Genomic DNA, 22754 nt, shown 5'->3' with positions numbered 1-22754 from the left:
GAAATGTGCTGAATTGCACTGAACTTATTAGAGTTGAATTGAAAAATTTTATGAGAGAAGGAAATTAGGAGTTAAACTGAACCAATAATAATGTGATGAGAACAGGGCCAAAGTAGCATATTATTAAAGCAGGTAAGCAGCTAACGTTCTCATTTCAAACATATTACAATACTGCCTACATTTTAATACGGAGTATATGAAAATACCCTTGTACCCCTATGTATACTCTTTCAATTTCATAATAATCGCAACATAATGCGAGTATAAATTAAATATAAATCTAAGAATATTTTTTCAAGTGTTATGATTTTTCCTTCATAAAAAAATACTACCTCTGGTCCAAATTACTCGCAATTTTGAAATATTTTATAGGAGTATCTCACAAATAATAACCCAAAGTTGCGAGTAATTTGGATCGGAGGTAGTACAAGTGTCATGATTATTATGAAATGGTGGAAAACAAATCCAACCCATGTTTCTCAGCCCAACGGTCCAACCCAGCAAGAATAAGAGGGTTTTCTTTTTTTTTTTTTTTTGAAAAATTCCGAGAGGTTTTTTTTTGTAAGGAAAATTACGAGAGGTTTTTACATCCAAATGCATCAAAAGATTCAAAACAATAATCACATAAACCCTAGCCTCCTTTCTCTCTTCTCTCTCCTAAACCTAGTCTCCATCATCAATTTTCAAGGGGCTTCCATCGGATTTCACCGGTGGAAAGCCCCAATCTTTATTTTCTTTTAAGCCTTTTGTTTTGCGTTACAATAATGTCTCCCTCGAAAGAAAGGGTTTATCTCCTTCGAAAGACAAGGTTTTTTCGATCTCCTTCAAAAGACAAGGTTTTTCGTACTCCTTCGAAAGACAAGGTTTTATTTGTGCTTAATTTGGTCTCCGGTTGTGCGGGGCTACTATTGATTAGGGCTCGGATTCGGGTTACGGAATCAGCACAAGAATTAACTTTCTTACAAAATTGTGAAGCGACGACGGATCCACTCAAAAAGTTGTGTGAGACAACGAATCGAGAATATGCCGAATTGTTATATTTATGTATTTGGATTCTTAGCCCTTCCCCGATTAATTCTGGTTTGATTTTGTTAAATTCGTTTTCATTATCGTTCATTGTCAATTGTAGATAGCCCTTTGAAACTTCTTTCAAAAAAAAAAAAAAAGATTCAAAACAATTCAAAATTACCAAAAATATAGTTGGCTTCCATGAGAAGCTTTTTATTGTCTTCTTTATCAGTTCACTTTCATTCTTCAACTTTTCGTCTTCTCTTTCCAATTTCCATCACACATTCGTAGTTAAAGGTATAATCTTTCTTTTGTATTTTACTCTAATGGACTTCTTACTTTGCCTTTTTGTTTATTTTCTTGTTGTATAACTGTATTCTCTTCAATTCTCTTAATTAGGGTTTTCTTTCAATCTTTAGTCTGTTCTTCATATAATTGCTTCACTTTTGGTTATTTCTACATATTTTCATGTCAGATTATATACCCTTTTCGAATTTGTTGTGGTAAGTTATAATAGGAACTTGTATTAAATTGTTTGGGTTGTTTTTGATGTAGTAATTTCAATTTTGTTCTGCAGATTCTTTAATCAATCTAATATGAAACGCTCTAAAAATGAAGAGTGCCCTTTTTTGAGGTTATCTGAGAAATTGATCATTGAAATTCTGTGTCGATTGCCCGTAAAATCGTTAGGAAAATGCAAATTAGTCTGCAAATCATGGAATACCTTAATCTCAGACCCTGAATTTGCCATGTCACATGTTGAATTTTCCAAGAGTAATAATCAACCTTTGACACTAATTTTGCAAAAGAATAATATCTTGTCTCAACTAAAGTTTCGTGATTCGACGGATATTAGTAGGGGTGTAACCTTAGCCCCGTTGAGGCACCGGTTCCTCGAGGATGATGTTTTTGACCCTAGGTACTGTTTTATAGTCGGGTCTTGTGATGGTCTTATTTGTGTCTATGTGAAGGAGATGGGTAAGAAGAGACGTCGTGATGATTCGATGTCTCTTTGGAATCCTTGCACCACTGAGGAGTTGGAAATCTCATTGCCTGTTGAAAGGGGTTCGTTTTATGTTCATATAGAGTCTAGTTGGTTTGGATGTGTTCCCTCCTGTGATGATGACTATAAAATCTTCTTGGTCTATACGATGCATAAGCAATCTCATGGAACGTGTATGTATCTGTACTCGTTAAGGTTTGATAGATGGAAAAGTTTATATGTTTCTGATGAAGATTATGACCGCATTTCTGAAGTTGACTCTGTATACTTGGATGAGGCGTTGCATTACCTTGTACGTCGCAAATGGATTGTTATATTTGATTTGGTTTCAGAAACCTTTAAGAAGGTGCCCTTCTCAATTGATGAGGCTGATAAATTACCAAACTATCATCAGCTATCTCTTGGTGTGATTGGAGAATATGATTGTCTATGTGCTATGTTTGTACATCACTCTGAGGAATGGATGGTCGAGCTGTGGACCTTGGAGGAGTATGATGTTTGGGATTCTTGGGAAAAGATGTATCGAATTGAGTTGAAGGAAAATATTGTCATAAACTGCACGAAGTTTTTAGGGTTCACATACAGTGGTAATCTTTGCATTCAACAAGCAAATGGACTTGTGCTGGTTGACACGGATGATGATCCTCCTTCACATGTAGTGGCTCGAAATCCGTCTTTTGAGAAGGTCTACAAGGTGATGGATTATGTGGAGAGCCTTGTGTCTCCTGATTCTATTCCGTAAGTTGATTTTGGTGGCAGTCGAACCATAAGAGCATTACAAGGGACCATGTCAAGGACGCAGACAATTCAAGCTGGCTAGGTGTACAAGGTTTTAAGATGTTGGTTGATGATGAAGAATTGAAACTGTGATGTTATTACTACTATTAATAATCCTTTTGTTGACAATTAGAAGTTCATTTTGGTTGGATTTTTCTTTTTTTTCTTTTTTTCGATGAGGTTAATTATTGGTTGGATTGTGGACTTGTGGTGATGTATTTTGCATTGGCTTTGATGATTTCTACTAGAAGTATTATGCATTTAATTATGTTCTATAACCAACGTTAAAAAAATAATAATAATAAAAAATAAAATAAAATATATGTAATTACGTATCTCAAATGCATTCTATATATATGTATCTCAATTACATTACCTAAAATTATATAATCACAGAGAGAGTAAAAAGAGAGTGCCCCCATTAATCATCTAGATAAACATTATTGGTGGTTTCAAAAAAATAAAAATAAATAAATAAACATTATTGGTTAATCAAGTGGCATTATTGTTCTTTCAAAAAAAAAAAAAAAAGTGGCATTATTGTTATTAATCGTGTTACTTGAAAAAAAAATGATTTCTGTTGTGCACTGCAGCCCACGAGCAAAGTTAGCAATGAGCAGTAACTGACGACGTCGAATTGGGAAATTAACACTGTTAATATTAACAGAGTTTGGCTAATATGTTGAAAGCAGATAGGGATGAAGAACTGAAGAAGAATACTAGAAAGACAGTTGTTTTTGAAAACGAATACTAGAAAGCCAGTTAGTTTTGCCTTAACCACGTTGATGGCCGTCTTTGCGCCGTTACTCAAGTCATAAGGCCGAAAATATTAACTTACCCACATGGTTTAATATACTACCTCCGATTTTTTAGTTCGACACGTTTTGACTTTTAACAATATTAACACACTCCCCTTTAATCATATTTTGTGATGTATACGTAATACTACCTACGTCCCTAAATTACATTCCTATTTCTAGCGTTTAATCCTCACATAATAGAGAGAAGTAGAAATGTAATTCAGGGATGGAGGGAGTATAAATTATAATCATGTTGAGTCTTGTTAGATTCGTCACAATATATATTTTCAAAATATCAACTTTTTATAATTTTTGCTTATCAGTTATTAAAGATATTAACGTCTGGATTTATACATTGACAAATGTGACTAAAGAAACGTGTTAAATAAAAAGAAACGGAAGAAGTAGTATAAACTTGAAATTCCATAAGTAAAAAAAAAAAAAGAGGAATTACTACGGTAAGTCTATAACCCACAACTATTAGGGCTTGTTTGGTTGACAAAGGAATTAATTTCCTATAAGCAAATGTATTTCATGGGAATTAAAATCCCACATCAATTTTCCTAGCAATTAACTAAACTTGTTTGGCTGTTATATGGGTATTTACAAATCATGAGAATTTTGAATTACTAAGGAGGGTCTGGTAATTAAATTCACATGTTTTACGAGAATTGAAAATTCCCATAATTTTACACTTTCCACATTATCACTTTTTATGGTCTACCAAACAAGCCTCCATCTTTTTTACGTGCAACCAAACAACACCTAAAACAAGACTACAATAGTTCAATCAATCAATTCACACAGTAAAAAACTACTACTACTCCGTAAAAAACGAATTGTTATCTTCCATGAGAAGCAAAACATTGGTAAAATCACCATCAATTTCTTTCTTCAACCTTTCGTCTCTCCTTTCTTTTCCAATCTCCATCACACTTGCTCATCTTCTCTAAAGGTATGATCTTTCCAATTTCCCTTTTTGTTTTCATAATTTATGTTGATTTCCTCCATCTTAGTTGTAATTCTCTTCTTTTTTTTTTCTTTAAACTTTACTCTGTTCATAATTTCATCACATTGTGTTATTTTAAACTATTTTTTTTCATTTTTAGTCTTTTAGATAATTTGCACTTTTATAGGATGTTTTTTTTTTTTTTTTTTTTTTTTTTTTTTTTTTTTTTTAATGAAAGTTCAATTATATAGGTCTAATAAGTTCAATAAGATTTAATATGTTTCTATTTTAGATGATGTGCACTTTTATAGGATTTCAAGTAGATTAGTTGGTTCCGTAAAAAAAAAATAAAAAATTAGATTAGTTGGTTAAGTTTCCCAAGATATGACATCGAATCACGTTCACATTAGCAACATAAATTCCTAATCAGGGCCAATAACTTCCAATCAAGGCTAATAAAGTACTCGTATGGTTTAATAAGTCGAAAAGAACACACCCTTATTTTGGTTTTGATTTTGAAGTGAGAAATTGTAGTAAGATGTTATGTGATTTTGTGTTTATAATGTAGTAACATCATAATTGTTTTGCAGTGAAAACTTGAAATACTAATCTAATATGAGCTGCTTCAAATATGAAGATGACCCTTTTTTGGGGTTATCCGAAGAATTAATACTTGATATTCTGTATCGACTGCCTGTAAAATCATTGGGACAATGCAAACTAGTATGCAAATCATGGCTTACCCTCATCTCAGACCCTGAATTTGCAAGATCAAATCTCGATTATTCGAACAGAATTAATCAACCCTTGACCCTCATTGTTCAAAAATTTAATACCCTTTCCACCCTGAAGTTTTCTGATCCAACCAATGTTACTGAGGGTGTAACCTCAGACATGTTGGACAATCGATTCCTCAGTAGCTTTGTATCCAGTTATTATTATTGTTTCATTGTCGGGTCAAATGATGGCCTTATATGTGTTTACAAGAAAGAAATGGAGAGGGGTAGACGCGGTCAAGATTCATTGCATCTTTGGAATCCTTGCACCACTAAAGCAAGGGAGATCTCATTGCCTGTTAAAAGGGAGTCATTTTTTGTTCATATAGACTCGAGTTGGTTTGGTCGTGTTCCCTCCTGTGATGACTACAAAATCTTCTTAGTGTATTCGGAGTATAGGCCTTATCCCTATGAAAAGGGCTTGTATCTATACTCTTTAAGGGCTGGTAGTTGGAGAAGAATACATGTCTCTGATGATGAGGATTTGGGGTTAATCTCGGATGCTCATTCTCTTTTCTTTAGAGAAGCATTGCATTATCTTGTACGTCGTGAATGGATAGTTATATTTGATTTTGCAGCAGAGACCTTTAAGAAGGTTCCCTTCTCAATTAAACCTGATCAAGTACCAAATCATGATAAGCTTTTGCTTGGTGTCATTGGAAAATATCACTGCCTATGTGCTATGTTTTTAAATCGCTTTGAGGAACAGATGTTCGAGCTTTGGACCCTGGAGGAGTATGATGATTGGGATTCTTGGAAAAAGCTGTATCGAATTGACCTGAGGAAGTATATACTCAGAAATCGCATCCAATTTGTAGGGTTCACATACAATGGTTATCTATGCATTGAAGCAAATGGTATTGTGGTCATTGACCCAGATGATGATCCGCCTTCACATGTCGTTACTCAATGTCCCAGTGTAGAGGTTTACAAGGTTATGGATTATGTGGAGAGTCTTGTCTCCCCAAATTCTATCCCATAATTTAATTTGGTGGTAATCGAAACAATATAGAAGGGTGCGTGTCAAGGGACCTTGTCAAGGTCACTAACAAAGCTGGCTGATGTGGTTTGATGAAAATGTGATGTTATTACTACTATTCTGCGGCTATGCATGTAGTTCTGTATATTTAACTGTTGGTGCTATGCTCTGTGCCTCTGCATTTATTTACTAATCTATAATGAGTTGTAATATGCATTATTTTGGATTAACTATGCAAATCTGAAAATTAATCTTTTATATTCTGCAGTTGATATAATCTACAGTGGTGGTTACATAAGTGTGCATTCTTATTAGTTAGTCTTTTATGAGCCTCAAGAAATGGCTCTTTCAACTCTTTAATTGTGTACTAAGCATAACTTGGTCTAGTGGTTATGTTTGTATCTCACCATCAAAAGGTTGTGGGATCAAACCCAACTAGCTAGAGACACTTTGAGGGTGGGGATTCTCTTACCCTTACCCCTCACTTTCAAGGTGTCTAGTCCACTAACCTGGGTCGGGAGGACCTGTGAGATATTCCGACCCGGTAGGCCCCTTCTCCTTACCAACTGGGGAAAAAAAAAAAGAAACTCTTTAATTGTGCAAATTTTCGCTCCTTCTGTTGATCATCACACTGCTCAAAATAGTCAGAGGCCTAAAATTTTTCAGGTGATCAGGTCAGTCTAATTTTCCTCATCAATGAACTGATCATGTGTTATACGTAGTATGATGAAATCAACTAATGGATACTAGATTACTAGAGGTACCATAATATTTAAATTTAACATGTTCATACAATACAATTTTTGTCGTTGATTAAAAGAGGAAAAGCTAATGACAATAAGCCGGGCTAGACGGCTAGTCCTGTTGAAACCAGGTTTTTCATCTTCCGCAGCTGGGAATTTAGAAATTATGGATAGGCTAGGCTACAATTAAATACTTGGATTTCCTCATAAAAATATCTTTAATACTTTGTTATGATTTATCATTTTATCATTAAACTAGTTTTTGGCCTTGGATGAGTCCCGGATCATTGCTTGTATTATCTATTTTTTTTTTAAAAAAAAAAAAAAAAATTACATTGAATGTTTAATTTATCAATTTGATTAAACATTAGACTATTAGAGGGAGGAAACTAAGAATGCTATTGTGGGAATATTTGATGCCCATCAGCAGTTACAAAATTTCAATAGTGAATTAAAGTTGAAATTAATAAATGAATTTATGTTGCTTATAAATTAAATATTAAATAATAGACCAATAATATATTGAGTATTTAATATAAAAATTGCAAAATAAAGAGTGTTGCGATCAAATTAGAAAGCTGCAAGGTGTAAGTAAAATCATTCTATTAAGCCCAACAAGTATTAAGAACATTATTGATAGTTTGATGGTAAATGTCGTCCTTAAGTTTAGTGGTTCTTATTATATATTCAATCATAAATTATTAAATTTACATTATTGCATTGATTTTTGGTATTTACTATAGATGAATTATGAATTGGTCTTGATCTGTCATTGCTCATGTGTCGCCAAAAATATTATAGATTTGAGAGTTTTTTTTTTTTTTTTTTTTTTTTTTTTTTTTTTTTTGAACTTAGGTAGTGATGTGAAAAAAGCTTTAATGAAAATTTGTGTATGCTAAACGAGTAGGTTGATAATAAGGAATTTTCCTTAGGATGCTAGCGTAGACTCGTCAGAGTCATCACTCGTGAAATGCGTGATTGAACACATAAACACATTGCATTATTGCAAGGGTTTTATTTGGTAGGTCATATTGTCAAAGTCAATTTTTTCTTTTTTAAAAAATAAAAAAAAAATTAAGAAATTACTCCATAAGTGATTAATGGCCGGATAATATAATAAATTTGAAATAAAATGGCAGATGACACTGCTAATCTGCTATAGTACATAACTACGTATAAAAATAGAATAAATGAATTGACTTAAAAAAAAGAGTGGACCTATTTAGTTGTACTTGTATAGTTGTATACTCCCCTTAATTATAAGTTTAAGAGATATCAAGGTTGTCATAATTAAAGCCTTGTTTTGGCCACTTTCTCCTTAAATTAAACAAATAAATAAACACATTCACACATTGTGTAATACCAACCATTGTTACTGTCTTACTAATAGGCATTGGTGGCCGATACTACATCACATAACTGGTCCAAAACAATTACATTCCATTATCATATTTCACCCTACGTTACGTGCGTAACCGTGAGCGTGCACGGTGCACCATGGAAGCTTATCCGTTCGCGGGTGCATTGGCCTCGGCCATTTCAAGCATGTTATCGACTAGCATTCAAGATGGTCTAAGGCAAGCCGGGGCTTCGAAGGCTCAACTCCAAACCATGACAAAGAAAATCATTTCAATCCAAGAGTTTTTGGAAGATGTACGCAACACTAGGCAAGGGGTGAACACTGAATGTATCACCCTCCAACTAAATCATTGGTGTAAAAAAGTCAACGATTTGACTTTTTTTGTTGAGAATACTATCGATAAGAACGAGTATGAGACCGTACGTAGGAATAATCGATCATCGTTCAAGAAGACGGCTTTGTTATCTCTTGCTTTTTGTATGTCTCGTAGGATTAGCAAGATCCTCTCTTTGTTGGATGAGCTCGTAAAGGAGACTACTAAGATGGATACAATGAGGGGCCGCACAGTCAATGTAACGGCCCCTCGTTATAGTTGTAACGACAATGATACATTGGATCAAACTTTCGCGTTTGAAGGAAGGAAAACCGATAAAGAGACAATTGTAGAAAAATTGCTTAGCTCAAAGGACGCCGGAGGTTACTTTTTCACGATCGCTATCGTCGGAATGGGAGGTAATTCTTTTATTTTTTTTTTGAGAAACAGGTAATTCTTTTATTTGAGTACATATGAAACGCGTGGTCCTACATTAGTTTTTAAATAAGTAATAATCTTAGATTGAGCTCGGCTATGTTTTTTCTAATTAAGTTATTTTTGTTAAACGAAAATTTAATAATATCAATTATGTAGTACTTCGTTTCAAAAAAAAAAAATGATAATAATACTCAACATATTTCTTTCAAAAAAAAAAAAAATACTCAATATATTTTCTACTTAGATTATTAGCAAAATAATCTCTATTATATGAGATAAATAGGCAAGGAGAGATTTTTTTATTGAAATATAAAATTCTCCGTTTTTGCAAATGATCATGCAATTTAAAAAAAAAGAAGTACATGTTATTATTTGACAAATTAAATAAATATATAAAAAAGTAAAGCCCAAAATCATCAACCCAAAATACGTCATAATATTGATTAATTTTTATTATTTTATTTTTTTAAACAACGGAGCAATATATTAATTAATCAAGGGATAAAGCATACCATCAAAACAAAAAGGTAAATATACATGCAAAAATTACCAAAAATATACAAGAAAACATTAATCAGACAATTGTGATTAATGATCCTTTAATAAGCTCTATTTTATTAAAAAATGTTAGGGTTGGTGAGTGCACACAATGGATACAAATTAAAGAATAGAAATTACTAGTAACAATAAAGAAAAATAAATAAAAGCAAGGAAAATAGTAAAAGGAGCCTACGGTAGGAAATATTAACTCTGATCTATTTTATTAAAAATGTTAGTGTTGGTGAGTGCACACGGTGTATACAAAAATTTCGATCATAATACTATGTAATGAATAACTCCTATTTTGCTTGACACATGTAAAATGAGACATTTTCGATAATTTTTTGTCAAATTTATGCTCACATTGTATTCAAAGTCGAAGGAAACAAATGACCCCAAAACCTCTACAAAGCATGTTTTTGGCATGAGAATCGAAGAAATTTCTTTAAAATGTTAGATTTAATGATTTTGGTGGTGATTTTTTTTCTTTTTGCTAGTTTGAGTGGTATTTTAAAATTAAATTTTATATGGAGGGTAATTTCAAAAAGTGGGTTATTTATGAGTGGTGAAATACAAAATTTCTTAAAAGGTCAACGCATATTCGTGTGTGGTGTGTCCTTTTTAAGTAGAAAATTTTCTTATGTTTTACTTAAAAATGATAGTGGTTATATCATTATATGCGACTAGACGACTAGTCATTCTCCATACTTGTACTGTTGTACATCAATTTTGGTAATCACAACTTCACTAGGCATTCATGTGACCTGTTGGAATTCATGCTTGTAGGTATTGGAAAAACTTCCCTTGCTAAAAAGGTATATGAAGATCAAAGAATTCTGGATCATTTCGCGAAGAAGTTTTGGGTAACAGTAGGTGAAATTTTCGATGCAACAAAGATTTTGAAGGAAATGTTGCAGTCTGTTGTACAAGCTCCTAGGCAGGAAGAGAATTCAACTGACACTGAGGTGCTTGTTGGTTTCATGAAGGGAGAAGAAACTCTGATTGTACTGGATGATGTCTGGTCTGTGAAGCGCGAGCAGTTACATAAACTGTATGGATTGCATAGCGGAGGGAGTAAGATCAGTATTCTAGTAACAACCAGGAGAAAAGAAGCTGCAAGGACTATTAGTGCTTCCTTTGTTCATAATTTGGAAAGATTAAATGATGAGGAGAGTTGGGAGTTGTTCAAGCTGGTTGCAGCTGCTGCAGAGCCGATGGAGGAGGACTGCGACTTTGAGACATATGGCAGGGAGATTGTATCAAAGTGTCATGGTGTTCCCCTCATTATTCGGAACATGGGAGGATTGTTGCAGAGGAAAGCGAATGTGTTGCAGTGGAAGACAGTTGCGGAAACTAGATTAAGGGACTTGCCCAGCTTGGAGATTTTATCAGCTTTGTCAATGACTTATGAACGCTTGCCAAACGCTGTAAAACAATGTTTTGCCTACTGTTCTATATTTCCGAAAGGTGCCACTATTCTGAAATCTGATTTGATAAGACTCTGGCTTGCCCAAGGCTTCCTGTCTGCGGAAGCTGCAGAGAAATACTTCGACATTTTGTTGAACGAGTTACTTCTCCAAGTGTCTAAGCAGGATGAGGATGGTCATGCCATAGAATGCACAATACTAGACTTGAATCATGACTTGGCAGTGCATGTTTCTAGACACGAAGGGTTGGTTTTCGATGGCCAAGAAGAAAATCAACCGAGTAGTGTTTCCAGTGTCCAGCATTTACTGATTTCACCAGGAGTAATGGAAGAAGCAGGGGAAAGTCATTTTAGACTACGAACAATGTACTCAATGGTTGAATTCAATGCAGTGCAGGAGAATTTACTGAGTCAAGCAAGATATATGTATGTATTGAAATTAGATGGCATTGGTCTGAAAGAAGTGCCAAAGAGTATTGGAAAGCTGAAATTTTTACGATATCTTGATCTGTCAAATAATCCGATCAGATATTTGCCAGAAACAATCACACATCTCTACCTTTTGCAAACTCTACTGCTTGTTAACTGTGAGGGTTTGGAGCAGCCCCAGGGGCTACAAAATTTGATCAACTTGAAACTTGTCGATGCTAGCCCGTTACAGTTACCTAACCAGATTGTACCCCCTACTGCTCGCAGAATACAACCCCCTATAAAGCTGGATGAAGTAGGGGGATCCAAAAAGATTTCTGATCTAGGAAGTCTCAATGATATATCTGGTCCTTTATTTATTAGTGGCCTTGAATACATGGCCGACAAAGAAGCTGCCCAGGAAGCTAAGATTGGGATGAAACACGGTCTTTCAGCTTTGGAACTGCATTGGAATAGAGAAAGACTTGAGACGGGTGACAGCCAGCACAGTCCGGATGACCAGATTCTAGATGGTCTTCAACCTCACCCAAATATTCAAAGGCTTAAGCTGATTAACTACGGCAGCCAGCAATTTCCAGAGTGGGTGAAGAAGATGAAGGGTGAAGGCAATGAGAGACTTAATAAATTAGTGAAGATCGAATTAGTTGATTGCAAAAGATGCCTGCAACTTCCAACACTTGGTCAATTACCAAGTCTTTGGACATTGATTGTTGGTGGCATGGACAACATTGAGACAATAGGTCAAGAGTTTTACAGTAATGTCAATGATAGTGAAGAGGAGGGTATGCTGGAAGTATATTTTCCTTTCCTGAGAAGGCTAGAATTGCGAAATTTCAGTAGGCTGATAAAATGGTTGCCTTCCACCACAGGTCAGATGATTTGTCAAGCATTTCCGAGGCTTGAGACATTGAAAGTTGTCGATTGTCCCAAGTTGACGAGCATACCAACTGATTTCCCACAGCTGAAAAATTTGATGATCCAAGGGATTACATGGGGTAGTTGGTTGGAAACTATCATAACAGACAGCTGCAAGAATCACAGGCTAACTTCTCTCGTCTTGTGTGAGATGGTGTCCGAACCAGATTGTTTTTGTAACGAGCTATTCTGGTGTGCATCTCTTGAAGAACTCAGCTTACAAAAGTGCAAAAGGCTGGAGAAATGGCCGGCTAAACCATGGAACCTCACTTCCCTCAAGGAATTGTGCATAAATGACTGCCCTCTACTCAAATATCTTCCGCGTGTTGATGATCTTACTGCTCTGAACACATTAGTCATTAGAGGATGTGATCGCTTAGCAGGACCTCCAAAATATCTGGAAATGTGCTCATCTCTCACTAAATTGGCAATCACTGACTGCAAATCACTGACAAAGATTCCAGATTTACAGCAGCTGACTAGCCTTGAAGAACTAGATATATTAGACTGTGTGAGATTAAGAAATCTACCTGCAGGGCTTGATAAACTTACTAGCCTTCGAACTGTGAGGATCGGTGAAGTATATGACAGCTTTACGCAATTTCCAGAATGCAGGTCCCTAAAAAACCTCGAAAGAGTCTGGTTAAAAGGCTCCTCAAACATGAAAGATCTTCCTGAGAAACTAAAATGCCTCCCTCAACTGAAAGTATTAAGAATTTGGAGATTTTCATCCCTGGAAATAGTTCCTGCTTGGATTTGTGACCTTAAGGACCTGGAGATCATGATATTTGAAGAATGTGACACTTTGAAGGAGCTTCCTTCACGGAGAGAGATGCTAAAACTCAAGAAGCTACGATGCTTGCGTATTGAGAAGTGTGCCAAATTAGAGGAAAAGGGTCTTGAATGGGAAAATATTCGCCATGTATCGCATATAAAAATCAAAGGCCGCTGGTATCAGGGAGATAGAAGCTCATTATTGCAGGTATGCATGTTTTATTTTACAGTATTATTATTGAAACTACTTTGCTTAGCATAGTTCTGTTTTTTATATTTTAATAAGTATATGGTTATCCATGTGTTGAAAGGAAAACTAATTACTACATATGTACCTTAAATATTTTTAACGGAAACTGGAAATTGGAAATGACAGGAAATTACTGAACCTGAAATTGATCATTATTTTACAAATTCAGATGATGAAGAACCAAATGACGAGAATAGATATTATGATGCTGAAGAAGATCCAGAAAGAAAAGTCATTAATTTCAACATCCTGGTCAGTCTATGGAGAAATGTAATAATTTTCTTACGAAAATTCTTGAACTATCTGCAAGCGAAGCTAAATGAAGCTTCACCCCAGTAACATCTGTAGGGCGTGTAGTTATATGTTCTTATGCAGTGTTTCAGTAAAGTTGAGCACTTGAGCTCTCTAGTTGATTCCACTTGAACATGCATATATGTAACTAATTAAATTGGTTCATCCAATTAATATTGCATTATTTGGGGCAAAATGTCAATCTTAAATATCTCAATTATATATTAGCCAAACCATCAGCCAATGTATACTGACTGCAGATATTCAGCTCCTGATATATCTTGATCTGTACATTTTTCTTTACTGTGATGGTAGTTCTTCATCATCAGTATAGCTTAAGGACTTGGCAATTTGTATAATATATAAAAAAAATTTAATTCATATTTTTAAAATTTCAAGTTTATGATGTACAACCATGCCAATGGAAAAAAATAAAAAAATAATTATAAAAAAAAAGTAAAATCTACAAAAGGGATTCTTTCTCGTGGGTTAAGCTAGGAAAAAAAAATATACAGTAAACACGAGGGATTCTTTCTCGTGGGGCTAAGCAGGATTCATGAAAGATACTTGTTGCATTGTCGGGTAGCCAAGTCTTCATCATCATCATCCACAAGCGCAACTTTAATGAAAGGACAGGTAAAGTACTTGTCAGTTCCTTCCACACAAGGTTTGCAGACAACTTCAACTGATGTAGGCAATCCATCAGGTATCACTTGTAGCTTATTGCAGTTGTATATCTGCAGGCGGTGAAGTTTAGGCATGGATCCTCCTACTACCCTCCAATTCTCTAAGATGTCTATATTACTGAGCTTCAGATCAACGAGCTCCTCAAAACCTCCCTCTGTGCATTCCATAGAGGTTCCTGAGAATGAGACTGTGTCCAGGGAAAGACTTCTTAGGTTAGAGAGGTGCTTGAATTTTTGCATAGGATCAGCACACATTAGTTCACAGTTTTTGATAACTAAGATCGTCATGCTTTCTGGAAATTTAATGCTTCCTAGCTTCAGTTCTGTCATCTCTGAATTCGTACCTGTCATTTCCAGAGTACGAAGGCAACTACAGGTTGACAAAATTTCCGTTTCTTCATTCAGTAAGGCACCGTGAATCTTAAGGGACAGATGCACAAGGTTTTGACTTTTTATGCTCTTGCATTCCATAATGGTCTTAAGAGTTTCGGTCTGGGATACCACATTCTTGACCGAAAGTTTCCTCAAATCTCCCAATTTCAGTAGGTCTTTGACTTGAGATCTGCTTGTGTCAAAGTTCTTGAGTATCTCCAAGTTGCTTAAACCTTTGGTCCGTAATTTTTGAAGGTAATGAAACCACTTGACTTTGTAGGCATGCGAAGGGAGATACAACTGCTTCAGTCTTTTCATCCTCCACAAGACATTTGGTATTCTCATAACACAATTGTCTGGAAGACATACGCGTAGATCAAGAGTTTGAAGGCACCTTAGGTTGCCTATGGATGATGACAACTTTCTTACTGGAGTTCCCATGATGCTCAAATATCTCAAGTGAATCAAGTTGCCAAGCACTTTAGGCACCTCATTGATGCCAGTATTTTCAAGAAGCAATACACGAAGTAGCTTGAGGTCACTTACCAATGTTTTCAACCAGCTTTGATCATTATTGTGAACTGGACCACTTCTAAAGAACATCAGAGATCTAAGGTGTGAAGCCTTGTCAAATCGGGAGGGAAATTTATTCAGCTGACTCTGCCCAAAATGAATGGCTACACGATGCAGTTTTCTATCTTTAAATGTAGAAGCATTGATGTATTCCACATTTGTATTCTCTTGACGAACTATGGAGAGAAAATTTTCCTCTTTTGCCTTAGAAGTACACATCTCCCACATTAAGTCATGAAGGCGACATGTTTTTATCTTTCCTGCTGGCCCTATTCTTCCAACTTGAACAATACATCTTTGCACCAATTCCCTCAAGTAGCTATTAGCAATGTTCTCCAAATTCACAGGATAATCATCACTTGGTACAACAATACCTTCAGCAATCCACATACGATACAACTTTTTGGTAGGTATTTCGAAACCTTCTGGGAAATTTCCTAGATGAAGGAAACAAGGTCTCAAGTGATAGGGTAGATCTGTGTAGCTCAACTCCAACACATCTGTTACTCCGATTTTATCATTGCTGTTGACTGTTAAATATTTTTCAACATTCCTTTGAACACTTTTCCATTCCTCTCTTGTTTTTTTAAGAGCTAGAAGTCCTCCCAGGACAACTATTGCCAAAGGCAGGCCCTTGCATTGAACAACCATTTGATCTCCTAGTATCTTCATATCCTTTAACAATTGCTGCGCTTTAGGGTCTGCACACAAAGATACAGTAATACCCTAAATCAGGCATGACAAAATTTCAATCTACAGTCAAAAGTCATGGATATATTATACAAAGCAGAGAAAATCATAGCAATGTTGGTCAGAAGAGATTTATCCAAGTCTTAAGACTGCTATAAGAACACAGATTTGTCTGTCTCTTAATCTGTTTGAAGCTTAAAGATCAGTTGTGTATAGCGAGTATATATTGCTGACATAAATTGACCCTAGGTAAAGATGGAAATGGGTTCATGACCATAACTTAATGTGTTAAATTTGTAGGCCATGTGAGTCCAGGATTCCAGGATAGGGGAAGGGTCAAGGTGTTAGTTATGCGGTTGAATATGAACTGGGTTCAGAGTTTTCAAGACCTAGACCCTACCATGGACTAACTAAGCCTAGATTCACAAAAAGTCAAAAATTCAAAATTAATATGGCAATATGCACTACTCATCACAGTATTACACAAAACATTAGAATGTCATTATTTCACTCTGCCCAAATCAGACATTCATGCTCAGACCTTAGTCACCTATCAAAATATACATTGTACAAATAAAATCAAATTATGTGTATGGTTTTACACGATCCTAGTCATTGCCATATTTATCCCAAGGCAATTGCTTAACATTATCTGCAAAAAATAGCCATGTATTTGGAAAATAATTAAACTTTAATGAAGTTTTGGTAAAACTTGAAAATTTTTAGACTTCGTTGTTATAGTAAGAATGAAAATGGTTGAAAAAGTACTTCCTCAATTGTTTTAAAGTGATAAACTACCCGTCAAAAAAAAAAAAAAAAAAAAAAAAAAGTGATAAACTAACTTTATTAAGCCAATTAAGGCATTTTATTTAAGAGACACACTTCCGCTTTAGTAATAATATTTCTTCAGATTTTTTTAGTTGACACCTTTCTATTATCATTTATCATGCTTGCCAACGCATGTTTTTAACGATTAATACCTCTACTATTAATCAACATTGCAAAATTAGAAGAAGTGAATTATTAATAAAATTACATTAAAGCGATTCAAACAAAATCTCACACGAATATGTTTTATCGTATCTATAAAGCACAAAAGTGAGTCAAAGTGTGTTGTGTGAATAATGTAAAAGTCAATTAGTGTCAACTCAAAAAAAAAAAAAAAACGGAGGACCTCCGATGATAACACGATATAATTGGATCATATTGATACGGTGATGACTAATTATATGAAGATAAATGTATTGTTCTCTTCACTTGCACTATAGTTCTGTACCGCTATACGGAATAATATGGTTAAATCATTTATTTTCTAATAAGAACTGATTTTGAATAATACATAAATAAGAAGGTACCTCTAGTTCTGGTATCTTTGCCAAGAAATGCTTTCTTGTAAAACAGCTCCAAGCTCTCAGATTCTTTAAGAGGTTCAAGTTGACGAGAATATCCTTGAGGATCAACATGTAAGATCAAATCCTTGTTGCGTGTAGTGAACAACAATTTGCTGCGAGAATCACTGGGTTTTGGAAAACCATCCTTCAAAAAATTCCAATCACTTACTTTCCATAAATCATCAAGAACCACCAGGCACTTCTTCTTCTGTAAGACTCTATAAAGTTTTCCTTCTAGCCGTTCCTCAGTTTTTCGGACATTTTCCCTCTCTGTTTGATCATCAACAAGCCTAAGCAAAATTAATTTAATAATATCCCTTGAATCGAACTTCTGAGAGACATAAATCCAAGCACACTTATCAAACTGACGCCCTTTCACTTCCTGATATACTTTCCTAGCAAGTGTGGTCTTACCAGATCCTGCCATCCCACTTATGGCAATCACTTTGGTTTCTTTGTTCATCAGCTGTTCCAATAAAAGTTTTGAGTCTTCTGTCAACCCAACTATGTCATCCACCGGAAGGTGGGAATGAGTGCGTCTCAGCTCTGCCTTTTTTGACTGCAACAACGAACCTGAACTTTCCTTTTCTTCTCCGGAGCTGGCAGGCTTGACTCCATAGGTAACCATTCGTGTCGATAACTTTGAGATCTTATTGGTTAGGACATCAATTTCAGACCCAACTTGATGAGTTGACGTTACATCTTTATTAGCACAATAAAAAGTCCATTTAACCAAACTCCAAAAGATTATCCCTTCTTTTTTTCTAAAATCATCAGATACTTCGAGGAGGTACTTTTCAAGAATGTCCTCAGCTTCATATGAAAAATCGTTGATTTCAGATATCCATTTTTTAATCACTTCATCATCTCTTTTCTTCTCGTCAGCACTTCGTAGGAAGCATTGAATCCATTCGAGCTCACTTTGGAGCCCCTCAACCTTGTCTTTCACAGCATCAAAGTACTTTGCTTCTTCCACCATCCATTTTCCTAGCTGTTGAGCAGCTGATTTCAGCAACGCCGCTGCCTCCATTTTAACTAATAACTTTGTTCTCTCTTCGTTTTAAAATATATTTAAGTGGGTGATGATCAAAATTAACCTTTAGGGAAATCAAAGTAGAGACTTGTCTAGTGTAAGTTGTGTAACAAAGGATTGATCACTGCTGCACAGCAAAAGATTTTGTTTATGTTTTTCAATACTAGAGAATTGGTTGAGAGGAAGGTAGTAAGTACCATCTTTTATTAATTTTTTATATGCTAAAGATATACGAAGTATGATTTAGATATATTTAATGGTCTCATATATTTTAAACTGTCAGTTAACAGTCTTCCATTGAAGTCTATTCACCAAACTTCTTGAATTTGGGGTTGGGTTAGGGTGAGGTTACAGTCCTTGTTCTATTGTACTCCTTAATATGTGCATTATTGTCTTGGAGTCTTTGTTTTAAGAAGAAAAAAAAGTCTTATATATCTAGGCGATTTCGAGATCTGATATAATACTAAAAAATTACATAGATAGAAGTCTTTGAGGGTGTTGCCGAAAGTTTTGGATCATATTCCTTCTAGGAGTTAATCATCTAACTATTTTACATAGATATAAGTTTTTTAATATATTTACATATGGGGAACTATTGATTATATACTTCGTATTTGTTAAAATATTCACGTAACTTCGTAAGATACACCACCAGATCAATTGGAGATGCTGCCAAACCCAAAAATAATACTTTGTATAAAGGAGAATTGAAGACTGAAGTGAACATTGCAATAATGGACAGCATTCAGTTGACTGGGAAAAAAAAATAGCTAATTATTTTAGTCCCTAAACCTTAATTAACGGGATATTAACCTGTTAATGAATGAATGGTGTTATTTCTACTGTTATTATTGGGACAGAGTATATAATTGAGCAAATAATATAATCCCAATAAAAACATTACACATCCAAAAAAAAAAAAAAAAAAAAAAAAATCAACCGTATAGAACAGAGAGTTTTTTTTTCTTTTTTTTATTAATTAAAAAAACTGAGTTAACCGTAGAATACCAAAGTGAGCACTAATGTCAAACCCTTAAGGCAGCAAATTGGGCTTACTAAACTACATTGCATAAAAATGATAAAAGCTTAAAACTTGGGACACACTTGTGTAAAATTGAGTTGTTATAAAAAGCATAATGAACTATAGCCCTAAGGTAAGTTCTATGGAGAAACACTTGATGGTTTCCCTGTTAAGTATTTCATATATGCTGAGAGGTTAAGCAACAAAGGCCTCCGGTGACATGCTCGTTATTTTTAGCCTAGATCGAAGACTAGAGTAATAGTACTGTGATTCCTATAGCTGTATCAGAATCTCTGAGAAGGGTTGCACAACTGAGACTCTTCATCATATGCAAAAAGTTACAACCATTGTTCTAATGTTGTAAACTGATATCTATTCTTGGTAATGGAAACAAGCTTAATAGCATCTTATGCTACTCATTTTAAAGAGTATGGTCTTGTCCTATTGATTTGTACCAATCTTTCCATTGTCTTAATCAGCTTAAATTTTCCTTACACAATCAATTATGCAATGATATTACTCTTGTTGCATTGATGACAATTGCATAAGTTTACATACTTCTCTAGAAACTTCATAAGAGAACCTACATGTTAATTTAACTTTAATAATTAATTATTCATAGTCTTGCAAATGGTAAATAGCAAGGGATGGAACAGAACTATATAAGCAATTAAGCACATATGCATGATGCAAACGTTACGATAGAAAATACAAGCAAGTAGTTTACTCATAACTAACATCAACACTCCACATGATGTGCAAGCATAGAACTTGAATGTACACGATTAGGATACTTAAATCATATAAAAGCGCAATAGGGTCTAATCTTATTTTGTACCAGTCTTATATGTTAGTCATTCGTATGCTCCGTGTATATGAGATTGTGCCATAACTAGTTTTACCCGCACAAGGGGCTTTAATAGTTTCTTCTATACATGGTGATGATAGAAAAACATAAGAGAGGCATTAGGAACTTACAGCAAATTAACCATAATTCCAATGCGATAGATTTGCTAGTACACCAAGCTTCACTTCACCACTCGCCTGAACAAGCTGATCGTCTTTGGGTCGAACCGTCGAATGAGAACGAGCAAAGGCATGGAATGACATAACTGACGCAGCAGCAAATAATGTCCTTGTCTAAATAATTACAAAGACTCAGGGTATCTGCCGTATGCAGGTATGCTATTAGCTTGGCATAGTCAATAATACTTCAGTGGGGCATTTCGTCGAACACCTTGCGTGCATGCAATAACAAACACGACCCATGTAGAATCAAGGGCAAATTTAACAAATGCAACCTCAAAAATTCTGAAATTTTTAAAATTTCTTATCTTGGAGTTGCATTTCTCTTCGTAACATTAACTTTTTTTTTTAGAGATAATGATCTGCTCTGGCTCATTCTCTTTGTTTTTTCGTGTGTTTTTTAGCTGCTGCATTTTTGGGACTTACTGTAGCATCTCTGCTCTGTATGGGCAAGGTGATGGGTTTTGGGATTGTCTAGGCTTTGTGTCCCTAATTTCTTGGACTTGCTAAGTTGCTAGTAAAATTTTCACAATTTTTGGGGTTAGGGATACTTGAAGGGAGAGGAATTAGAAATGGAGGAAAGTTAGGCATTTACAAATGCATAACTAGGGGTATACATGTAATTATACATATGTACAAACGAATGCATATTCTGGTATCATTGGATGATCAAATGGTACCACTGAATATACAATGATACTATATATGCACATAATTGTATTATTTATGTATTCAGTTGTATATAATTTATGCATAAATAGTACCACTGAGGATTCAATGGTACCATATAAACTTTCAGTGGAACAATCAACACATGGTCCCCCATCACATGATACAATCCGACCAAAATATTGGTGGGGTCCACCTACAGACCTCTCTCTTCCTATCTCTCTCCTCTTTTCTCTCTCTATCATGTGTTTTAAAAATATCTTAATCAATGTTATGCATTTACAAATGTCTAACTTTCCTCCCTTTAAAATTCCTCTTTGAAGGGATGATCTGAAATATGATTGCATGTTCGTTTAAGTAAATTTCACTTAATAAACCCGTGATACTCCATATAACAAGTTTGAAAACTAGGGGTGTTTGGTTCAAGCATCATAGGTATAAGGTATGGATTTAGAATGACCAAAACCCATACCTTGTGTTTGTTTTTAGAAATTTCATTTTTCAAACCCATACCTCAAACCCCCAAGGTATGGGTTTTTGAAGCCCAAGGGGAGAGGTGGGTATGGCTTATCCCTATACCTTTAGGTTTAAAATTAAAATAATAACTATCATTCCTACATAAAAACCAAACACATGAAATCAAGTATCAAGTTCCAACCCCATACCACCCAGGTTTCATTTGGGTTTTAATATTTGATTTATACCAACTTTCAAACACAAGGTATAGCGGTATGGGTATTAGAAATCAAGTTTCAATTTCATACCACGCTAGTTGCTTTTTTAAATCCAAATCTATAGCACTATACGAACAAGATGGGGCCTTAAGGTTTTACAGTTGTAGTTTGGTTTGAAATTCTCTTATAAACACCCCCTTCAAGCAAGAGCAGACTTATTCATGTGCATAATAGTGTACGTGATGTCGTCGTGACTCACTACTAAAAATTAGTTAGGGGCCGTTTGGTTCACATGGGGTAATCGGAATGGAATGAACAAAGGGAAAGATAAGGAATGGAATGAAAATACCTAAAATTTGGGGTGTTGTTTGTTTTAAAATCAAAGGGAATGAGACCCACTAGTCCCACCACCACCAAACCACTCTCCAACGTTTCCACCACCAAACCACTCGCCGCACCTCCCTTCTCTGGGCATCCCCGCCCCTCGCAATTAGCCACCTTCTCCGACCACCCAACCACCTCGACGCCCTAATTTTTTTTCCAGTTTTTCGCCTACTCTAGCCACCTCACCCTAGCCGCTGCTCGCTGCTGCCGCCGCACCTCCCCCACCATCCCGAGTCCCGACACTTCCCAGCTCCGATCCGCCACCAAATTCCGCCCCCCAAAACCACTAATAACCCCAACGAAATTACCCAAATTAATCCGATTCGAACCCAAATCAAACACGGGCAGCGGAAAAAGGGTGGTTTGAAGAGGTTTTCGGTGGTTTTGGGAGGATTTTTGAGGGGTTTTCGGCAGTTTCAAGGTGGTGGATGTGGTGGCTGTCCGTTTTACGGGAAGGGGCTGCA

At 35.4% G+C, this 22754-nt stretch overlaps 4 protein-coding genes across 4 annotated transcripts; 3 read left to right on the top strand and 1 right to left on the bottom strand.

The window, feature by feature from the left end:
- Window positions 1-1604: 1604 nt before the first annotated feature.
- On the top strand, window positions 1605-2753 carry LOC145593932 (F-box/kelch-repeat protein At3g06240-like). The gene has a single exon (XM_081650290.1). The coding sequence runs from the start codon at window positions 1605-1607 to the stop codon at window positions 2751-2753; it is 1149 nt and encodes a 382-aa protein (XP_081506416.1).
- A 2399-nt stretch (window positions 2754-5152) lies between these two features.
- LOC145593931 (F-box/kelch-repeat protein At3g06240-like) lies at window positions 5153-6295 on the top strand. The gene has a single exon (XM_081650289.1). It carries the CDS (start codon window positions 5153-5155, stop codon window positions 6293-6295), a length of 1143 nt encoding a protein of 380 aa, XP_081506415.1.
- A 2237-nt stretch (window positions 6296-8532) lies between these two features.
- Window positions 8533-13903, top strand: LOC145593930 (putative disease resistance protein RGA4). The gene is made up of 5 exons (XM_081650288.1): window positions 8533-9127; window positions 10473-11011; window positions 11069-13438; window positions 13607-13732; window positions 13856-13903. The coding sequence occupies exons 1-5, from the start codon at window positions 8533-8535 to the stop codon at window positions 13901-13903; spliced, it is 3678 nt and encodes a 1225-aa protein (XP_081506414.1).
- A 422-nt stretch (window positions 13904-14325) lies between these two features.
- LOC145593929 (putative disease resistance protein At1g50180) lies at window positions 14326-18513 on the bottom strand. The gene is made up of 2 exons (XM_081650287.1): window positions 17448-18513; window positions 14326-16103 (listed from the first exon to the last, which is right to left on the bottom strand). The coding sequence occupies exons 1-2, from the start codon at window positions 18511-18513 to the stop codon at window positions 14326-14328; spliced, it is 2844 nt and encodes a 947-aa protein (XP_081506413.1).
- Window positions 18514-22754: the final 4241 nt, after the last annotated feature.

Source organism: Chenopodium album, chromosome 19 (assembly GCF_948465745.1).
Source record: "Chenopodium album chromosome 19, dcCheAlbu1.1, whole genome shotgun sequence".
In the NCBI taxonomy this organism is placed as follows: Eukaryota; Viridiplantae; Streptophyta; class Magnoliopsida; order Caryophyllales; family Amaranthaceae; genus Chenopodium; species Chenopodium album.
Note: the sequence above shows the minus strand (reverse complement) of the source record. Positions and strands in the feature narration are given on the sequence as shown.